The sequence below is a fragment of the Vombatus ursinus genome, unplaced genomic scaffold (genome assembly GCF_900497805.2).
Source record: "Vombatus ursinus unplaced genomic scaffold, bare-nosed wombat genome assembly UNPS02006779.1, whole genome shotgun sequence".
NCBI classification, from domain to species: Eukaryota; Metazoa; Chordata; class Mammalia; order Diprotodontia; family Vombatidae; genus Vombatus; species Vombatus ursinus.
Genome location: NW_020946557.1, coordinates 9,655,573 through 9,678,709, shown reverse-complemented (window position 1 = coordinate 9,678,709; position 23,137 = coordinate 9,655,573). Strand labels below are relative to the sequence as shown.

At 34.4% G+C, this 23,137-nt stretch overlaps 1 protein-coding gene across 1 annotated transcript in view; it reads left to right on the top strand.

Moving 5' to 3' along the window:
• The window catches only part of MAN1A1 (mannosidase alpha class 1A member 1), a 173,689-nt gene that overhangs the window by 48,537 nt on the left and 102,015 nt on the right, over nt 1-23,137 (top strand). The window contains exons 4-5 of the mRNA XM_027848653.1: nt 2,463-2,578; nt 22,028-22,108. Of these exons, the coding sequence (XP_027704454.1) occupies nt 2,463-2,578; nt 22,028-22,108 (197 nt within the window). The remainder of the gene's footprint in view (nt 1-2,462; nt 2,579-22,027; nt 22,109-23,137) is intronic.

The following is a 23,137-nucleotide window of genomic DNA, read 5'->3' as shown; positions in this document are numbered from 1 at the left end:
TGTAATGGGGAGATAGGTTCATAAGTTTTATAGCCAGATGGGATTGAAGAAATCATCTAGTCTAACCCTTTCATTTTACAGATGAAAACTGAGGCTCAGATAGGTGCACTGACCCAGAATCACACATTTAGCAGAGAGTAGCATGGTAGGGTTTTAGAATCAAGGACATCTGACTCTAAATTGACTCTTCTTTCCATTGTACCACATTGCTTCCCATGATACATACAGATTAAAATGTCTCCCTCTCTGTAGGGAGAGACATATATTTTAAAATGGGTTCTAGTTCCAGACTTCCACCAGCAAGATACATAACCCCATGATAAGCTACTTTTTCCTTCTGGTTCCAAACTTCTTCTGTGGGAAATAAATCTAGTGACTTCATTAAGACAATTTTGAGAATGATACGTGAGGCAGCTAGTGGCAGAGTGGACAAAGCACTAGGCCTGGAATCAGGAAGACATTTCATTCAAATTTGGCCTCAGATGCTTACTAGTTATATGACTCTTGGAAAGTCATTTAATCCTTATGTGCCTGTTTCCTTATCTGTAAAATGGACATAGTAATAGCACTTCCCTCCCAGAATTGCTTTGAGGATAAAATGACATGATATTTGTAAATTGCTTTGCAAACCTTAAAGTGCTATATAAATTGCTTATTATTACTACTATTACTAGTAGCTACCACCTCAACTATGCCATTTATTTAAATTTTCCAAACCCTTCCTAAAAATGAAAAGAAATAATGGTTGGCACATTATTTGCTTACCACAAAGATTTCTCTAGTCAACCAGAACTGCAAAGGAAAGTAGAGACCAGATATTTGCATTTGAATTGAAACTAGAAAATCAAAACATTTCTTTGAAAGGCCCTAAACACTTTATAATTGACATTTCAGTAAGAACTAGTATTTGATAAATTCCTGTTTTGAAGTCATTTTTCTTTTTGTACCAGTATACCCCCCTCCCAAAATGATCATATTTTAAAATAAAATTAGGTTTTAAGATGTATGTCGTCAAAGGTGTCCTGCCAATTCCTTTTTTTCTTTAGATTAGATTTAGAATTAACAAGTGAATTTTTGGTTGTGAAATATTTTTAAATTCTACTATTAGCATTTTCTTGTACTAATTTCTTGGTATTTGGTTTGTGAAAGTTTACCTATGAATTCCCATTTGGAGTGTACCATTAATAAATGCAGCTCTTTGTTTTCCAGAATACTGATGATCCATACTTTGAGCCCTGCATTAGAATTAGAAGAAAATTTTTATAGTCCCCCTTCCATTACACTACATAATAAAAATACTTGTTCTTTTTCTAGTCTGACATAATCTTTGATAAATAAGCAATTCCTGATTATCAGCATGAGGGGTTATTTTTGCATAGAATGGGTACCATTTTATGCCTCCCGGACATGATATTGTATTACTATTTGTATCTGTTTATTTTCTCTGCTGTGCTCTAATCCATTGGCACAGTTACTTGAACATTGACTACATTCATATTTTCTTACAAAGTTTACACGGTAATGAAAGTACTGACCTTGTTCAAGGTACTAGAGGTAGAAATAGGTTAATTCAATTTTTTTTCTCTTTCCCAAATTGGTTCATTTATTCTCTATTGAATAAATCTCATTTTGCTCTAGTAGCTATGATATCTTAAAGCATGGTGAATGGATGGAGTACTGGATTTGGAATCAGAATTGTCTCTGCCATTTAGTGCCTCAGAGACCTTGGGTAGGTCATTTAAGCTCTCTGGGATTCAATTTCTTCTTCTGTAAAATAAGGAGGTTGGTTCAGAATGCAGCCCTTTGAAGTTGAAAGAAATGTTCTTTTGGAGTTAGAAACATGTATTGTTCAGATCCTACATGAGCCTTACTACCTGTGTGACTTAAACTCCATGGGTCTCACTTTTCTTATCTGTAAAATGTAGGAGGTTAGACTATATGGATTTGCTTCCAGCCCCAGATTTGTGATCCTACCATCTCACACTATGCAGTTTAGATCAAATTATGCTTAGAATGCATGTTGTAAGGTACAAGTATGATTTCATATGATTTCATTGGGTTTTTAATTATCTGAATTTGAGGGTCAGTATTTGTTTAATACAGACATCAGAAAGTAAATTTAGAGAAGTCTGTTTTATTTTACATAGGAAAATGGTAAGCATGTTTTCAATTCTGTCCTGTTAGGTTTGTTATTGTTTTAATTTTGTTATTTGATCTATATATTTACTTTGGTTCTATACGAGAATTTTAGAATATATGATCATGAAGCATTAGTGTTTTTTAATTCAAAATTAAACTCTCTTCATTTGAAAGGTTTTCATTATGTAATTAATATTAGCCACCAACTGATTTGAATGGGTATTGCTGACTAAAGAGACTTTTATTTTTGAGGTGTGGTCAGATTGTTAGCTGTATCTGTAAACCACCCTTTATTAAATAAATAATTTTCTCTTATTTTTCAGGCAACATCCAAGGAGCAACAATAGTAGATGCCCTAGATACTCTCTTTATAATGGAAATGAAAGATGAATTCAAGGAGGCAAAAGAGTGGATTGAAAAAAATTTAGATTTTAATGTGGTAAGTTAAATACAAGTTAGCATGATTATTTGTTAATTCTACCCTTAAAACACCAGCTGATATTTTGTAGTAAAGCTGCTATGGTGTTATACTACACCCTAGCAGTAACAAATCATAGTGCAATTCTTATATCATCTTTCTCAAATTGGTTCATTCCCAAATAGGAAAGTTGCTGTTCTGAGCCTGCCTTCCCTACTTCCCCCAGACATACACATGCTTTGGCATAAACAAAATATATTACATTCATAAATAAACTAAACTTTGTCCTTATCAAAGAAGAAAAAAGATGAAACAAAAGTAAGAACAGTAGATCAGAATTTTAGCATTGATGAAATAAAATCAGAATGGAAACTAGAAGTATTAAAGTCAAATCATTTATAAGAAAGTAGCCTAATGAGAATAACCATAAAGTAAAATCACAATACTTGCTTTTACCTAATATAATTTCCTTATTAAAGACTAAGCTGATATGTGTAGCTAAGTGTAGCTAGATGGTGCAGTGAATAAAGTGCTGGACTTGGAGTGAGGAAGTCCTGTGTTCAAATCCCCTCATAGTCACTTATTAGCCATGTGACCTTGGGCAAATCACAAACTCTCAGCCTCAGTTTCCTCACCTGTAAAACAGAGGTAATAATAGCACCTATTGAACAGAACTATTGTGAGGATCCAATGAGATCATATGCAAAATGCTTTGTAAAAATTAAAGCTATATATAAATGCTACCTCTTATTGTTAAAATGTTCTCAAAATCTGCTACATAATTTACTCCAACACACACAGCAGCTTCCAGCTCAAGGAAACAAAACAAGAACATATTAAATTAAGACAATGAAGAAATTTTTTTTAATTACTGTATTGTGATGGTTACTGGAATGAAGTTTTAGCTAGCTTTGTAATTATGTAGATAGTCTGCTCTCTTTAAAGCTTAAAGCTTTTTCCATTATCAGAAATCATAAAAGGGAATTAAAATTGAGATTTTCTAAAATCTAAAGAAGAGTGAAAGGAAGGCATCCTTATGAAGATAGTACTTAAACTTTGGTTCCCTGATTTAGAGGGAAAACCATGCTGGCCGGAGAGGAAGCAAAGTAGGCCTCCTGACAACACAGTGTTGCGCTTTGGGGAGACAGCTAAGGCCCTTGCCAGATTATATTGGAAGGCAGTCACCACCTCTCTGCCTGCTGGTATTAGGTAGCTCTTCATATATGTTTGAGAAATGGTGAGCTGACAAAAGTATATTTGTTTGATCTGAAATAAAATTGTGAAGTTTCCTTTTGAATAACTTTTCAGTGAGGCAGATAATAGTTTTGTTTCTTTTTTCTGCTGTAGTATATAAGTACTTTCCAAATAAATTAATCCTGGATTTCCCCTAGTTAACACTTAAATAGCATTTTCTAGATTTTTTTTATTAAAACTATAATACTATTTGTTGTTAAAACTTTAAATACTCTTATAGTGTGATTTCCATCTTTTTCCCTCCCAAAAATATAGACTGTGTTAAAAATGAATTTTTATCCAAAAGAGTAAGATTTCCTTATAAAAACTGACTTAAGAAGCAAGGTAAAAATGTGTTTCATTTTCAACGAAAATTTGTTATTGCATAGACAAACACATTTCTGCTTGGTTTATGAATATTAAAAAATTTTTTAGCAGAAATAAAAATGGGAATTGTATTAGAAAGAATACAATTGAATTTGTATTTTTTTTACTGTAAAGGGATATTTTAATGAGGGACTATTTTGGCAAATTTAGTATTTCATAGATAATGAAAATGCATATAATAAATGCCCTTCATTGGTTTATATTACCAATAACTAAAACTCATTGAGTTTTAATTATATCACAATAATCAGACTTTTTTGCATTATCATTAGTACAAAGTTCAAATAACTTCAAAAGTTGCTTAAAATCATAGGAATGATTTGTACCTGGAGTAGGAGAGATGGTTTCACAGTAAGTTCTCCTGGTTAACAGGAAGTCCCTACATAAAAAAGCAGAAAGAACATAATGTGTATTCTAACTTGAACGTAAACTTTGTTCTGAAAGATTAGGTACAAAAACTTCTCAATAATTAAAATTTGTCCTGGCAATTGAACATCCTCCTATTAATTCCAAGAGAGGTTTCCAAGTCATCAATCCAGTTCAAAGAAGGGAAAATTATAAGAACTGAGAAATTAGTAGTTGGAAAAGAGGAGTCTGTTTCCACATAATAACCAGACTGTGTTTGCATTATCAATAGTATATAGTTCAAATAACTTCAAGAGGAACTTAAATTCATAGGAATGATTTGTACCTGTGAGTAGCTGAAACAGTTTTACAGCATCTTTCATCAGTGAAATCCCAAACTGGAGGACAGATTCAAGGTCTGTCCTATAATGAATTTTGCACTAGAGAATGATCAATTGAGGCTAAGTATAGTGGTTAATGTTAATTATGATTAACTAGCTTCCCTTTCATGTCTGTGTTCCTATTCCCAATCTGTCTCTCTGTTCTTCATAGCTTTTCAAGGTTTATGCCCTCAATAACTGTGAGTTCCTCTTTCAGCTTTCTCCATCCATCCCTTTCACAGAAAAACAAATCAGCAGTTATTTTTTTTGATTTCTTGCTACATGCACGACACTATATATTATGCAGTATGAAGAATAAAAGTTAATATGACACGGTCTCTATCCTCAGGAACTTTACAATGTAGATCAGAAGTTCTTAATCCTGGGGCCCATGGGCTTTTTGTTTTCAATTGTTTGATAATTATATTTCAATATAATTGATTATGTGGCATTTTAAAATTTGAGATATAATTTCTTGGTTATTTAATCATTTTATTAATAATGCCAGCATGTGTATTAACAAAAGGATGGTCATTTGGCCCTTTTTCTTAAACCAAAGACCCTTCATGGCAGAGAGCTTACAGTTTATGTGCCCTTGGAAGAGTGGGTGTTCCTGAGAATGTCAATCAATTCTGATTGGTTAACAACTAATGAGAATGAATATTATAATAAGGGGTTGAGTTATATTATTACAGTGAGAGTCTTGGAGTATAAGACTTGGATCACCCAAATCTCAGTCAGATTATCAATTTCCACATCACCTGTCTGACAAAAGGGAGAATCAATATTTTTCCCAGACCGATCTAAATAAACACGATGAGCAGGAATCCTCTCAGCCCCAATTTAGAATTTAGTTTAATGTCTGATTAGATCTTGGCCTGGGTAAATCTTTAAGAAAGATTTCCTGCAGTGATTGATTTCTAGATGAGGAAGTAGAAAAGGAGAAAAAGCTTGGTTCAGAGTCAATAACTAGTTATTAAATACAGGAGAGAAATAATCATTTCTCTCAGTTACCTTTGTAATATAGGGAGCTAGGTAGGATGAGGCAGCTAGATAGAATAATGGCTAGAACTCTAGACTCCTAATCAGGAAGACCTGAGTTCATAACCTGCCTACTTACTAGCTGTGTGACCCTGAGCAAATCACTCAACCTCTCAGCTTCAGTTTCCTCATGTATAAAATGGGGATAATAATAGCACTAATCTGACCAAAATTGTTAGGAGGATCAAATGAGATTACATGTAAAGCATAGTGTAAACCTTAAAGTGCTATGTAGATGGCTGTTGAATGTGCTTGGATTTTGCCAGATTGCCCAAGGGAGTCCATGGCACAAAAGTGTTAAGAATCTCTGGTCTAGATAAAAACATGACCTACCACAGGAAGTTAACATTAAAAGACAAACACAAAATCAAGATAACAGTGGAGGAGATATCACAAAATAGTATGGGGTTAATTGTCATAGCCATTATAAAAAGAAGGGAGAGGTCATTTCAGATTGGGATGATTGGGAAGGAAAGGTTTACTAAGAAAGTGAGATTTGACTTAGGTCTTGGAAGGATAGGCATTATAGCAGCTCACCCATATGTGACATTTTATCAAAGCAGAGGCTTTACAATTGCAAAGCATACATTACATATCTCATTTATTCTTCATACTAACCCTGTGAGGTAGATAAGAATATATTACAAACTCCATTTTATTAATTAGGAAACTGAGGACCAAGTTAAGTAATTTCCCCAAGGCCACATGTAGTAACTAAGATTACAGTGCTGAGACTAGGACTTGTTTCCTAATTCTAAACTCCATAATCATTTCCCTATTGCCATGCTCCCTCTGTAAGCATTTATCAATTCATTCATTCAACACATACTTATTAAGCATCTGTTTCTGAAGGAACGCTGGGCAAGATGCTAGGAAATTTAAAAAATTAGATAAGAATATAGTCCCTGCTTTCACAGTCTATTAGAGAGATGTAGAGCAAAGTATTGTGTGAGGTAGTAAGGGGGAAGACAGCTAATGGGATTAACAAAGCTCATGTGGGCAAGTGCTTTAAATTAGATGAAGTGGGGAAAAGAGGAAATTCCAGGCACAGGGAAAAGCATAAGCAAAATATAATGGGATTATAGATTTAGATCTGGAAAGTACTGTGAAGCCATCATGTCCAACATTTAGAGATCCAGAGAAGTTAAATTACTTACCCCTGATCACAAATTTATTATCTCACATTATATTTGGACTTGGAGTTTCCTTACTCCCTATTCTATTTACCATACCATACTGCCTGGCATGGAAGTAGAAAAGCAAAGGAAGTGTTTGGGGATCAGTTAGGTTAAAATATTTATGATGAGATGAAGCTAGAAATGTAGAGTGTTGTCAGATTGTGGAAGACCTTGAATACCTGACAAACAAGTCTACCTTTTACTTGTTAGGCAGTTAGAAGTTACTGAAGATTTTTTTTCCAAAGGAGAGAGTTATGTAACTAAATAGATACAGAAGAAAGATAAGTACATCAGTAGTATGAAACATAGATTGGAGGGATGAGAGTGGAGATAGAAAGATCTGTTGGGACATTATTGTAGTAGTCCAGGCAGGTGATAATGAGGGCCTGTGCTGAAGTCTTATAATGGTGGAATAGAAAGAATGTAATGGATTTGAGAAATGATGTAGGAACAGACTCAACAAAAATTGGTGAAAGCTTAATTATGAGAAGTAGGTAAGGGACAAGAGTCAAAGGTAACACCAAGTTTTCATATGTGGGAGGCAAGCAGAGTCAAGACTAAATAAATATTTAGGAGTTATTTGCATAGATGTGGTGGCTGAAGCCAAGGAAATGATTTCCAAGGGAGAGAATATATGGAAAGAAGAAAAGATGAACTAGGACAGAACCTTGAAGATTGTGAAGGTCATACAACTAGTCATTGTCTGAGGCAGGATTCAAATTCATAGTCTCCTGAGTTCAAGTGCAGTGCCATATCCACTGAACCACACAGATGGTATAAAAAGTTGGTCTAACCTTAATTTCTACCAGGCAGCTTTCCATTTTTCCCAGCAGTTTTTCTCAACTAGTAAGTTTTTTGCAGTGGAAACTGTCTTTGGCTTTATCAAATACTATTCCACTATATCCATTTACTTCTAAATCTTGTTCTTAATCTGTCCCAATGATTATTTTTTCTCTTTTTTTAATCAGTACTAATATGTTTTGATGACTACAGTACAGCAGTACAGTTTGAGATCTGGGAATGTTAAGTCTATTTCATTTCCACTTTTTTTTTTTTGGTGAGGCAATTGGGGTTAAGTGACTTGCCCACAGTCACACAGCTAGTGAGTATTATGTGTCTGAGGCCGGATTTTAACTCAGGTCCTCATGATTCCAAGGCCAGTACTCTATCCACTGTGCCAGCTAGCTGCCCCCATTTCCACTTTCTAAAATGTGGTTCTTGAAATTCTGATCTTTTGCTCTTCTAGGTGGATTTTTAAAAAACTTTCTATCTATAAAGTAATCCTTTGGTAGTTTGATTGGTATGGCATTGAATAAGTAAGTTAATTCAGATAGTATTGTCATTTTTATTATGTTAGCACAGCCCAACCATGAACAATTAATAATCTTTTTAGTTATTTAGACCTACCTTTAGGTAAAGAGTGCTTTGTAGTTGTAGTCTACAATTCTTTTGTTTGTCTTGGTAGTTACACCTACCGATTGTGTTCATTCTGTAGTTAATGAAGGCAATTTCTCTTTCTAGCTTTTCTTATTGGTTTATGTTGGTAATACACTAAAAGGATGATGATTTCTGTGAGTTCATTTTACAACCCTGCTGTTTTACTGAAGCTGTTCATTCTAATTAATTTCTTAGTTGAATCTCTAAGATTCTCTAAGAATACCATGATCATCTTCAAGAAGTGATTATTTTCTTTCCTCTTTTAGCATGCTTATTCCCTCGATTTCTTTTTCTTGTCTTACTTATTTTGCAAGCTTTTCTAGAACTGTATCAAATAGTAATGTTGATAATGAAATTCTTACTTTATCCCTTTTATTGCAAAGATTTCTATGCTTTCTCTCTGCTATATGTAATACTCAATCTTAGTTTTAGAGATACTATTATCACATTTTTAAAAGGTTCATTTTATTCCTGTGCTTTTAATATTTTTATCAGCAATGGATGTTGTATTTTGACAAAAGGGCTTTTTTATCTATTGATAGGATCTTAGGATTTTTGTTGTTTTTGTTATTAATTAATTAATTAATAATTAAAATTAAAATTAAAAAATAAATAATTAAAGGCTTAATTAATATTAAGCCTTTTATGTTTATGGTTTTCTTATTATGAAACCAATCATGCATTGTCTATAAATCCAAATTTTGTTCAATATTTCTGCATTGGTATTCATTAGGGATATTGGTATATAGTTTTCTTTCTCTCTTTGTCTCTCCCTGGTTTAGGTATCAAGACCATATTTGTATCATAAAAGGAGATTGGTAGGATCCTTTCTTTTTCTATTTTTGCAAATAGTTCCTATAGTATTAGAATTGATTGTTTTTTGAATGTCACTTAGAATTCACTTGTAAATATATCAGGTCCTTTTTTAAAAATTGGAAATTCATTCATAACTTACTCAATTACTTTTTTTCCTGAGATTGAGTTATTTAAATTCTCTTTTTGTACTAATCTGGGCACTTTATATTTTTATAAATACTAACCCATTTCATTTACTATTTTCTTGGCAAATAGGTTCCAATAATTTCCTTTATTTGTTGTGAATGCTGATTTTTATTTTTGATACTGATAATTTGGTTTTCTCTTTTTTAATTGGATTCACAACATTTAACTATTTTAAGGTTTTTTTTTTAGAAAACCAACTCCTAGCTTTATTTCTCAGTTCAATGGTTTTTATTTCAATTTTAGTAATATTTTCTTTGATTTTCAAATTTTCTCTTTTTCTGTTAAGAGATTTTTGATTTGTTGCTTTTGTAGTTTGTTTTAGTTTCATGCTCAATCATTGATCTCTTCTTTCTCTCTGTTGTGAATATTGGTGTTTAGAGATTAATTTTCCTGTCAGGACTACTTTGGCTGCATTCCAAAAGTTTTGGTATGTTGTCTCAATGTTGTTATTTTCTTTGATGAAATTATATATTGTTTCTATGACTTGTTCTTTATCAATCAATTCTTTAGGATTTAATTAACTCATCTCCATGTAATTTTAAATCCTTTGTTCAAAAGCCCTTTATTGATTATATTTTTTATTGTGTTTAGTATTTCTGATTTTCTATATTTATGGATAAGGTTGATTTGCCTTACTATATGGCCAATTTTTGTAAAGATTCTATGCTCAACTGCATATATTTATATTCTTTTTTATTGCCATTCGTTAATCACTGCAAAGCTAACATATCTAACTTATCTAAAGTTCTATTCAACCCTTAAATGTACATTGAGGTCCCTAACTGTTATCAAGTTGCTGTTTATTTCTACCTTTAATTAAATCAGCTCCATATATGAATTTAGATGCTATACCATTTTGAGATTATATATTAAGTATTGATACCATTTAATTGGCAGCATGAACAGTATAATGTGATTTCCCTCTTTTTCTCTTTTGACCAGGTTTACTTTTACTGTTGTCTTGTCTGATATTATGATTTTTATCTTGGTTTATTTTAGTTCCCCTGAAATATAAATTCATCTTAAATCTCTCAGTTTAACTCTTTGTATTGTTGTGTTTCAAGTGTGATTTTTGTAAGCAGCTTATTGTTGGGCTCTGCTTTCTAATTCATTCCATTATCCTCTTCTGTTTTCTGGGTGAGTTCATCCCATTCACATTTACATTTCTGATTCCTAATTATTTTCCTACATCATATTTCTCCCTCCCTTTACATTAGAAAAGGTGGTGAAAGAAAAGAGTAGTGACCAATATTAGTGATCTTTAATTAAAGCAATATGTTTCTACTTTATTTCTCTTACTCTTTTTCCCTCACCTATACCTCATCATTGGTTCTGATGCTTTCTGTGCTTCCTTTATTCTCATCCCTCTTAAAAATCTCCTCTTTCTCTGCCTATTTTCCTGTTTAGTTGAATGTTTCATAAACCAAACCTTATGCAAATGTATATGAGGAGAGGTGGTGGAAGAGGGTGGAGGTGTGGCTATGTGTATGTTTTCAATCCTCCTTTTTCTGGTTTAGGCATGTGACACTCAAAGATCTCCTATTCCACCTATTTTTTTGGTAATCTTCTCATAATCCAATTGTGGGGAATAGTAATTACCCTTTTTCATCATTTCTTCTCTGCCTTTTCCTTCTCTTTTCCCCTTCTTTTTCTTTTTCCTTCTCTTTTCTTTCCTTTTAAGACTACCTCCTCAAAAAGAAAAACTGCCCTTAATTCCTCAATTTCTTATTTAATTCATTTTATTACCTAAAGTCATTAGTATTCTGAAGGAACAATTTTCTCTTTTTTTAATTGGTAAAGTGCATTTAATTTTCTATCTTTCTCCTGTGTTTTCATTTCAAAGTTCTTACTCAGTCAGCTCTTGTCTTTATTCTTTCTATCTGCTTGCCATATTTTTTATTTGACTTGAAAGCTCTGTATTTTGGCTATGACTTTTCTAGGAGTTTTCATTTTAGAGTTTCTTTGAGTGAATTCTTCCTATATCCACTTTGTTTTCTGGTTCTAATAAATCTAGGCTGTTTTCATTCATGATTTTTTGAAATATTGTATGAGGGGCAGGGTTGGATATGGTTTTTAATACATCTAATGATTCTTAAAATATCTCTGCTCAAACATTTTCCCAGATATGTTGTTTTTTATGCTGAATACCTAAATTTTATTCTATTTTTTCAATCTTTTGATCTTGTTCTAATATTTCTTAGTGTCTCATGAAATTATTTCTTTTTGGTCTAGTTTAGTTTTTAGGAAGTCTGCTAATTGTATAAGTTTTTTTTTTAACCTTCTGTCCTGAGCTATTTTATTCTCTTATTAATTTTTACTCAAGAGATCTTATTTCATTTCTTATCTCTTATTTGTACTCTTATAAGTATTCTTACAATCCTTGTGGCTAAACCATTTTTTTTCTTTCTGAGGCTCTCCTTATAGTTGTTGTAGAGTTACTTTCTTTTATTGTTTTTTTTTTCTTCTTGGGCAATTGTTGACTAATATTTCTTCCATTATCTTGGATGTCTTCTTTTATTTACTCATGCTCTAGATTCATTTTCTCATTTGGAATTTTGTTCTAGGACCAGGCTCTACTCCCGCCTGCCATCTTAGGTGAGGTTATCAGGCCCTTTTTTTTCTGACCTCTCTTTCCTGAGTTCCTGCCACTGACGTCCATTTCCCTTATTATGCCTGTGTTCAGAATGTCGGCAGGTTACATCATCCCCAATCAGAACTCTGCAATTGATTTTACTTGCTTAGGGCACTGCAGTGGTTTTCTGTCTTCCTCAAATCTTCCTTGATCCGGGTATTTGATGGTCTTTTGTTTCCTCCTATGGTTTCCCCAGTCAGACTGCTGTGGCTTTAGTGCTCCCTGGGCTTCCATAGAATGTAACCATTTCCAACCCCTCTAGGACTTCCCATTCAGACTCTGAGTGGTCTTCTGTCCTCCCTAGGGCTTCTTTCATAAGGGCACTGGGTTGTCTGTGCCCCTTGGGACTTCCTTGATCGAGATGCCAGGCCAAAGGAGAATATCTTCTGTCCTTCCATTCCTCAAGGCAAAGCATTGGCCCTCACCATTGGTGTATTTTTGGTTTTCCACTACTGTTTCAATGTCTACAACTTCTGGCTATCTTTGTTGTTGTTGTTGTTGTTGTTGTTGTTGTTGTTGTTGTTGTGCAGTCCTGAGTTGGTTGAAGGTGCTTACTGATATTTCTTTTTAAATTTCTTGGTCATTGTTCAGTCTGATCTTCTTTATCACTGCTGGGGTGATAAAGTGGGAGAATGGGTCTCTATATGACCTTTAACCCAGCAGTCTTAACCAGAAGTCCATAATTAGCCCAATGTTGTTTAAATTTTTTATTCCTGACTTAAATAAAGGCCTGGGTGGCATGCATATCCATTTACAGATAACTCAGAGCTGGGAAAGATAGCTCAAATACTGAATGACAGAAGTAGAATCAAAAAGTTCTTGACTGGCCAGAGCATTGGGCTAAATCTAGATACAGATCTGGATAAGGATTGGAACTTTGATTTCACAGGTCTTGAAAACCCCTGAGGAGGACACTGTCAATGGCAGACTGTGCCTTCTCTGAAAATCACATTCTTAGAGAATTGGCCAGAGCACAAAGAGGTTAAGTGAATCACCCAGAATCTTTCCACCAGTATGGCAGGACTTGAATCCAGGTGTTCTTGATTCCAAGGATAGTTCTCTATCTGCTACATCATGTTTCAGTGCATGGTGAATCTATTAAGAGAAAATTCAGTTAAGAATAAGTATAAAACTTTACAATTGGGTTCAAAAAATAAACTTCATAAGGATATAGTGGTTGTAGCATGTTTACATAGCAGTCTGAGAAAGATCTGGGCATTTTAGCGAACTACAAGTTCAGTCAGTCAACAGTGTGATATGGCAACCAAAGAACTGAATTCAGCTTTCAGGCTGCATTATGAAGGGCATGATTTTTCTGTACCTTGTCCTAGTCAGACCACATATCCAGGAGTATTGTATTCATTTCTGCAAACCACAGTTTAAGAACGATTGGTAAGGTGGGAACTGTCCAGAGAAAGACAGGATGGTTAAGGACCTTGTATACATGACATCTGATGCCCAGTGGAAAGGATTGTGTGTTCAGCCTTCAGAAGTAAAGATTCAGAGGCAACATGATACTTGTCTTCAAGTGTGTGAATGATTGTCATGTGGAGGAAAGATTAGACTTGTTCTCTTTTGGCCATCAAGGGCAGAACCAGGACCAACAGGATGAAGTTTCAAAGAGAATAATTTATAGCTAGGATTTATGTAGCACTAAGGTTTGCAATGCTTTTTACAAAATATTATCACGATTGAGCCTCACAACACCCCTGTGAGGCGCGTGGGTGCTATAGATGATGAAACCAGATCACAAAGAGGTTAAGCAGCTTGCCCAGTATCATATAGTCATTGTCTGAGGCAGGATGTGAACTCAGGTCTTCCTCACTCAAGAGTCTCACACTATTCTCTGTCCCACCTAGCTACTTCATTTAGACTTAATGTCAGGAAAAACTTCCTAACAGAGCTCTACAAAGTAGAATGGTCTGGGTTGGGAGATAATGGCTTCTCCCTTATTAGATGTCTCCAGGCAGAGGCTGGAGGAACTGATAAACATGGTTCAGTTGTCGTTGTAGTTCAGCCATTTCAGCAGTGTCTAACTCATCATGACCCCATTTGGGGTTTTCTTTGCAAAGATGCTGGAGTGATTTGCCGTTTCCTTCTCCAGCTCACTTTGCAGATGAAGAACTGAGGCAAACAGGGTTAAGTGACTTGCCCAAGGCCACACAACTAGTATGTATGTGAGGGCACCACCTAGTTGGTACTGTGGAGATTCCCTTTTTGGATATGAATTGGGCTGAGTGGTTGTTAATGTCTTTTCCAATTCTAGAATTCCATGATTCTTTGCAGTGGTCAGCAGATGATGCAGGGAGGTCAAGTAGGTCGAGAACTTCAAAAACAATCTTGGATTTGGTAATATAAGGAAGTTATAGATGATCTCTGAGAGACAAAGTTCCATAGAATAGTGAGGAAGGAACACAAATTACTATGGATTGAGGAGAATGTGAAAGTGATAAAGCAGAGGCAATGGATATGGATAACTTTATTGAGACATTTAGTAGTGAAAGGGAGATAAGAGAGATAGTAGAGGAAAATAGTGTACACATTCCTGACTGTTTGTGAGCAACAATGTGGAAAAGGAACAATGGAAGGAACATTGGAAAGGAGTCCCTGAAGACACCCCAAAAGGTTGGAAAAGTAGGTTGGAACCAGATTGTGGGAAAGGTTATCTATAAGGCTGAGTTTAGAATTTAATTTGTAGACAGTAGAAAGCTGTTTAAAGTTTTTGAACATCTGAGTGATCAAAAGAGATGAAATGTGAAGCACTTTGCAAACCTAAAGGTGCTTTATAAATGCTGGTAGTGATGGTGATGGTGATGATGATGATGGTGCTATTTTAGAAATTTTATTCTGAGGAGCATATGTCTTAGATCTGGAAGAGGTCTTAGAACATCGCATTCCACTTCCCTCTCTCATTTTACAAATAAGAAAACTGAAGCTCAGAGAGATCAGTCATATGCCTGAGGCACACAAGTAGCAAGTAACAAAGTAGGAGGTTGAGACCTAGTCCTGACATTAAATCCTGAGTCATTTTCACTATCCTGTGCTATCTCTTTGCATTAATTATTTATTGTTGTTTGTTATTTATCTTTTTTCCTACTACACGCTCTTTTACTCCTAAGATCCTGTGTTAGATGGAAAGAAATAACTGACTGATTAGGTCACAACCATATCTTGACATCCAATTCAATAAACTTTGAGCTAAACTCACTCTAGACTGAAGACCTTTTTTACTAGACATTTCAATATTTATTGTGTCATTCCAAACTCTACCCCTACTAAGCAACATGGGGTAAATACTCACTGAAAGCAAAGGAAGAGAGGATAAAACCAAATACTTCAACTCAACTGATTCCTTGTTATTTGTTTTTTGTCACAATAGTTTGGCACAACTATTTTATAGCTTAATTTATGTAGAGAGGAGTCTCAAATATTTGCTCTAAAATATTTTCTCTATACATTCTACTAATTAGAGATTAATTCATCTTAATAAACCTCTGTTTGGGAATATAATATTCTTCCTTTGACTAGTCTGGAAACATTTTTAAAATAATCCACAAAACTTTTTCTACCAAAGTTGTTTGTTTCTTAAAACCAATAATTTGTATAAAGATTCTTCCTATGTTCTGTGCCCCCTAGCTCAGCCCTTTATTTATCCCCACTCCTCTCTCCTTTGCTTCTAATCCCTATCTATGATTCTGTAGCCAAATTTAAACTCTAGAGTACAGTTTAGGCTGTTTAGGCTGGAAAGTACTATCCTAGCTTTCCCATTTATTAAGGTACGGCATTTTTAACAAGGCATATTACACTGAATACTTGAAGAGTGTATGATTTTATCAGTTCAGATGTGGATACTTCTGTACCACTTCTTACCTAAGTGTTGCTTAAGACAAAAAGGTTAAGTGTCTTGTCAAAGATCACAAGCCAGTAAGTGCCAGGGCCTAGATTTGAATCCAAATCTTCCTGAGCCCAGACCCAGAACTCTGTATTACCACTATGCCTACCTCTAAACTATATATTAATAATAAGAAAAAAAAATCCTATAGTTGTTTGGGTAAGTCTTTTTGTTGAATTCTTTCTCCTTTCCTTTTACCCTTTTTACTCCAAAACACATAATGCTAATGTTCCTAGTAGATGTAAACGATAACAATAATAATAACATTTATATACTACCTTAAGGTTTTCAAGGCACTTCTCAAATATTATGTCTTTTGATATTCACAACACTGACAGCAAAGTGCTATTATTACTCCCACTGTACAGATAAGGAAACTGAGGCAGATGGAGGCTAAGCATCTTGTCCAAGGAAATGTCTGAGGCAAGATTTGAACTGGAATCTTCTGGATTCCAAGTCTAGTGCTCTATCCACTGTGTGCCTAGATAATTTTAATGGTGTCACCATTTATTTAATAGTATAAAGACTATATTTGAATGACTAAATTTTGTGCATAGTAGATACTAATAAATATTTGTTGAATTAAATTTTAATTTAACTGGAATAGTGACATTAAATTATTTATTCAAAGCCTTTTAGGTTGTTTGGGGGAAATGTTAGATAACAGTTTTAAGCATTGCGCTTACATATAATTTAGAGATTAGTACCTACAACTTTACAGTTCTAGAAGAGAAAAAGGTATACAAAATGAAATAAATATTGTATTGGAATCCCAGAACAATATAGGGCCTCTTCAATGAGATCTATGGTTACTTTAAAAAGATTTGCCTTTCAGTCCATTTATATAGGAAACAAATGGTTACAAATGCATATTGTCCAGATTATGATATGTAGTTTGGTGGCCAGCCTATTGAGTTAGTACATTTAAATATCTGAAACAGACATTGCACATGAACAAATTATAGCAAGAAGAAAGAAAGCTAGGTTGCATTTAAACTGCACAGTGCTTTTTACCAATCACAAGCTCTTCTCCAACACAAAAATCCATCCTTTAAAAAAAAATATGCTACCGGTGGTCTTATATTTTTGCAAATCTGAAAGCAGTCAGTCAATCAACAGGCATTTAATATGTCCTAGGCAAAGTAGTTCTACCTCCCTCAAGTCTATCCCCCATTCCATTAAGCTACTAAAGTGGTTTTCCTAAAGCCACAGGTCCAATCATGATTCCCTACTCGGTAAATGCTAGTGGCTCTCTATCACCTCCAGGATCAAATACAAAGTCCTCTGCTTGGCATTCAAAGCCCTTCATAATGTAGGACCTTCCCACCTTTCCAGTCTTCTTACAACTTACTGCCCCACCATGTACTCTACAATCTACTAACAAATCACCTCCTTGCTTTTCCACAGACAAAATATTCCATGTTCTCAGCTCTGGGCATTTTCTTTGACTGTCCCCCATCCCTCCTCATCTATGCCTACTAGCTTCCCTGGCTTCCTTTAAGTCTCAACTAAAAACCTGTCTCTTACTGGAAGCCTTTCTAATCCCTTCCTTCTGTTAATTATTTCCTAATTATCCTGTTATGAAGCCTGTTTGTATATATTTGTGTGTTTGTTGTCTCTCCCATTAGATTGTGTGTTCATTGAGTACAGGGATTGTCTTTTGCCTCTTTTTGTAACCTCAACATTTAATAAGGTGCCAGGCACATAGTAGGTGCTTAATAAATATTGACTGATTTGGGTAGTGTAAAGGAAATGAGGACACATGATTAGAAGAGATTGTGAGATTATAGATACACAACCTGATTGCTACATTGCTTTCCCCAGAGTGAAATACAGTACTTTGGCTAGATCCTCTGGGGACTATCTGGGGGGAAACAAGGGCAAGAATTAGGCAGGATATGAAAGCTGTGGATGGATGGCTATATCCATTGGTGGAATGAGTACTCATATCAGTTAAGTCACAGATTTAGTGAAGTAAAGAAACATGAATACAAATCTTTCTTTATGGAGCTTGAAATAATTATTCAAAATGATATTGATCTGGCACACTATTGTAGCAACATGGAGAAATACAGAGGATCTGTTGTTATTTAAAGGCATCATAACTCTTAGTGATTTAGTTATTTCTATATAAAGGATAACTAAAAATTACATGGTTGAGCAGAAAATAGATGTTTAGATAAAATTGCTACAGTATGGAGAAAAGAAAGATTTCATTCCTAAAATTACTTGTTTATGCTATTGCCTATCAAAAAAAGTTTTCAATTTAGTAAAATCTCCAAGCAATTGATGGCCATGTTTGTAATTTTGTGCATCCTACAAAATGTTTTGGTTGTTATATTAGATTTGTGAGGGCAATAAAAGATTATTTTGACTCATAGGAGCATCAAGGGATATTCAAAAGCTATGTTCGTGGAGTGCCAGCTATGGCATGTCCTGCCCAACTAAAAGGCTCTGAAAACAGTTCTCCCAACCAGCCAATTATATGTTGGACCAGCATAACTAATACAGACAGGCTCATCGCCAAAAGAGTGATCATTTGGTGATTATTTACTTTAGCCCCAGCAAATCACAATTACAGGTTATATTTTTATTGTACTTTAAAGCTTACAAAGTATTCTTTCTACAGCAGTCCTGTGAATTAAGTAATATAAGAAGTTTAAAAAAAACAACTCATTCTACAGATGAAGAAGCTGAGGCTCGGAAAAGTCAAGTGACTGGCCCATGGTCATACAACTAGTGACATGACCAGAACCCAAGTCTCCTGACTCCAAACCTATATTCTTTCCTATATAGTGGAAAGTTGTTATGATTTCCTACTGAATATTCAGGTTCTGATTTGTATCATAACCTGTACTAATAAAATAACAGATCATATGATTTGAAGTATTCTGATAATCAGACAGTTTAAATAAGTATAAAGGTTTGCACAATTGTTTCAAGGAATTAGCACAACTGTGTCAAATTACTTGCTTTATTTCACTGGGACAAATCACTGCATTTTCTTGAAACATTTAGATGTTTACTAACATTCCATAGAATAAGAGAAAGACCACTGAGTTTGGAATCAGAAGTCCTGAGTCTAAGACTTACTGTTGTGACTTTGGGTAAGTTATTTAACCTTTTAGGGCTTATTTCATCATCTGTGATAAAGTGATTTAAAAAGCATCTTGTAATTGTGAATTGTTATGCTAATAATATACTATACTAAATATACATTATTTCTAAAATGAATATTCAGGGGAAAAAACTCAGTATTAAACTAAGGCTATATATTTCATTATGATACCAAGAATTCTATGTTGCTTCCCTTTAGGATTTTGTATGCTACCCAGTCAGTTAAAACTCGAGTTTATAAATTTTTATTAAGTAACTTTATTCTTTTGCTAATTTAGATGCTGAATGAGAAGTTTTACATTATCCTTATTAAGGTTTTGTTTGATATTTTTCTTATTTTTATTAATAAAGTTTCATTATTTTTAATTAATTAGCTTAATTTGTTCTTGAGAGGCACAGTGTCATAGTGAATTGTGGGCCAACCTTTGGAATGAGGGAAACCTGAGTTCATGATCTGCCTCTGACTCATAATATCTAGCCAACAGTGGCAAGTTACTCTCCTCTCAGACAGCTCTCTAAAATTGTAATTATACTTGCTGACCTAAACCAGTGGAGGGAATTTCCACTCTAGGAATCTACCAAAGAAAGTAAGGAAATCACAAGTTTGGAACAACAATAAACAACAATGGCAACAAAGAACAATTCTTAGGGCAGTATAGTGGAATGAGCCCAACTCTCCTGTCTCCAAATTTTTTATCTATATGTCAGATTGGAGACACCTATATTATATTCCACTTACTAGGTGTATGACTTTAGACAAATCATTTTAATTGTCTTAGTTTTTTCATCTATAAAACGCAGAAGGTGGATCATAATAAGATCAGAGCTGGCAGGTAACTTAGATGTTATCTTATCCAACCCCTACACCCTTTTCATTTTCTAAACAAGGAAACTCAGGTAGAAAGAGATGAAGTGAAGCCAAAGATCTCAGAGGTAGGTAAGTGACAGATGTGAAATTAAAACCCCGGTCCTCTAACACCAAATTCAACTGTCTTCCCACTATTGTGCTGCTGGAATATTCTAGAATATTATTCTGAGTTATTCATAATCTCTCAGGTTGCATCCAGATCTGAATCTGGATTTCAAGGGCCTTTTTCTCTAAAAAATATTTTATGACTCCATAGATTTCATCAGTCCCCATAACTTTTCCCTTTTTCATTTGCCCAGGAGGACCAAGGAAGAAAGGCAAAGTAACTAGAACACTCCCTCTTGAATCTTGCTTTAAAAAGAAGTAAAAAAATTTTTTTTTTCTTCTAGAAGTTGGAGTTTCCTTTTTCAGGGCTGTACTTAGTTCTTTAATTTATCTAATAGGCCCTTATTCACTTTAAAGAGCTGGTTACTTGCTTCTAGTTGAGATTTCAGGGTCTGCCACTGGCATATAAACCAAGTGATTTTAGGAAAGGCCATCTTTTCCTTCATTTGTAAAGTCAGGAGAAAACAGATTCTCCAACCTGAAATCAGACAGAGAAATTTTAATTTCATCAGAAGAAAAGGGGGTCTTTTATTTTTCTTTCCTGATCTGGAGGGAAAAAAATTCCCATTTCTAGATAGGAAATCAATCGCATACCTTCATAGCATCTGTATGTGTAATAGGATCATTATGTATTGTTCCAACTTTTGGATTTTTAAAAGGAGAGACAAACCAAATTTTAAATTTTGTAGTTTTGGTGCAGATTTTTATAGTATATATTCAGAAATTCAGTGTTGAGCCTACTTTGTGCTAGGCTAATTTGTACTGGGGACATCAAAATGAGTTACAAATTTGGGCAGTTCTCTAAGCATCATTATTCAATGATGTGCCCTCACATTATATACAGGAATGCTAAATGTATTCTACTAAAATAATTTAAAATGTTAATTAAAATCATGTATTTAGAAGAACAAATACAAATTCATTTCGGCTTCTTTTTCTACATAAGAGTTTCATAATAAAAGCTTTCACACACTATTCATATGTGTTCTTAACCCAAGTGATGTACCTTAAAGAAAAATTGCTCTTATATATTATGCTCTTAATCAGATTCTAAGTGGTCTTTGTTGCAGATGATAAAACACCATTAAACAAAGTTTACTAAGAGCCTCATTTCATAATTCTTTTGCTAAACTCTGACCTGATGGATCTCTCTCCTGTACATAAATTTAGAAATTTCTTTTTATAATTATTTAGTTGTTGAATATATTTAAATATTATATCCATTTTTTTTTTCTGGGAACATGTTGCTAATCTCAATGAACTTGACATCCACCCATAAGTTTTCTTATATGTAAATCTGCCTATCAGTATAAACAAAGTGAATAAGTGGCATATAATAGCAGGGGGGGAAAGCTTATGCTTGTAAGTTAAGGTTAGTGGGTATTAAGAAAAGTTAACTAACTTTTTTTTTTTTAGTGAAAAGTTTAAACTTCCATTAGAATTAGTAGGCATGCGTAATAGTGTAAGCAGACTGTTGAATGGATAAAAGATGGTAGAGAAAAGTTGCTTAATTAGATATGAATAGAATATTGGAATAATTCTAATCCTGGAGCTAAAGCCTCAGGCTTCTGAATTTGAAATTGCTGGCCCTATTAGATCTTCTTAACAGAGAAATATAATCAACAGATGTATTTCATAAGATAGCTTGCTATTAGAAAGAATGATTTGGGGCTTTTAAAAATATTGTATTTTGATTCACTTAAGTAGATTTTTTTCACCTTCAGAGCAATAGACTTGTAAATTATTTTTATATTATCTCATATATAAAAAATTGGTAGCTATTATGCCAGAAGAAAGCAAATAGCAAAGCTATGTATTTTTCTTTGTCTAAACTCATGTATTTTTCCCTTTAGAATGCTGAAATTTCAGTTTTTGAAGTGAATATACGTTTTGTTGGTGGACTTCTCTCAGCTTACTATCTCAGTGGAGAAGAGGTAAGTTAAAGAATTCTGTGTGTGTGTGTGTGTGTGTGTGTGTGTGTGTGTATGGGAGGGGTAGAGGAGGGAGAGAGGAAAAGGAAAAAACAAAGAGAGAGAACAAAACAATTCAAGTTACAGTAAAATGGAATGTATTACATTTATTATGATTTCATTTTTCTGCACTTTTTGTATCTTTTTTGGTAACCCATTCCATTTCCTCTATATGAAGTGCAGAATTGCTCCAATTTGCATGGAATTCCTTATCATGTGCTCTCATTTCTTTTTCTTTTTTTTTTGTGAGACAATTGGGGTTAAATGACTTGCCCAGAGTCACACAGCTAGTGAGTGTTATGTGTCTGAAGCCAGATTTGAACTCAGGTCCTCCTGACTCCAGGGCTAGTGCTCTATCCACTGTGCCACCTAGCTGCCCCCAATGTACTCTTATTTCTGAGAAATGCTTGGTAAAAATATCCAGGGAAGAGAGGGTGGTGCTTAGGAAGAAAGAGGTAATAGTACAAATTGTTAGTGAGTATTTGGGGGAATAGTAGGAAAAGGAATAAACATTTAAATAGTGTCGTCTATGTTCAGGGCACTATGCTAAGTGCCTTTTATAGATGTAATCTCATTTAACTCTCACAGCATTATTTGCATTTTACGGTTGAGAAAACCCAAGGCAGATGGAGGTTAAGTGACTTGCCCAGGATCACACAGCTAGTGTCTGAGGCCAGATTTATACTCAGGTCTTCCTGACTCCAGGCTGAGTGTCCTATCCCCTGCACCACCAGGCACATCTGTTGGCACCTTCTTTATTGATATGTTGCCCTCACTAAGAATTCTTTAGCGATCAGTCCTTAATGCCCAAAGGAACTTGTGTCACTATGGAGGCAGTGCTCTAAGCCTTAGAGCTGCCTTCTGGCCTGAAGCTCCAGTTCAGATAACTGAAGGAATTGATTGGGAGGAATGTAAAGAATGGAAACTGTGGTAAGAGTACAATTCTTCCATTTATTAAACTGCAAGCTGAAATAACATCTCCTTTTGAAAGGT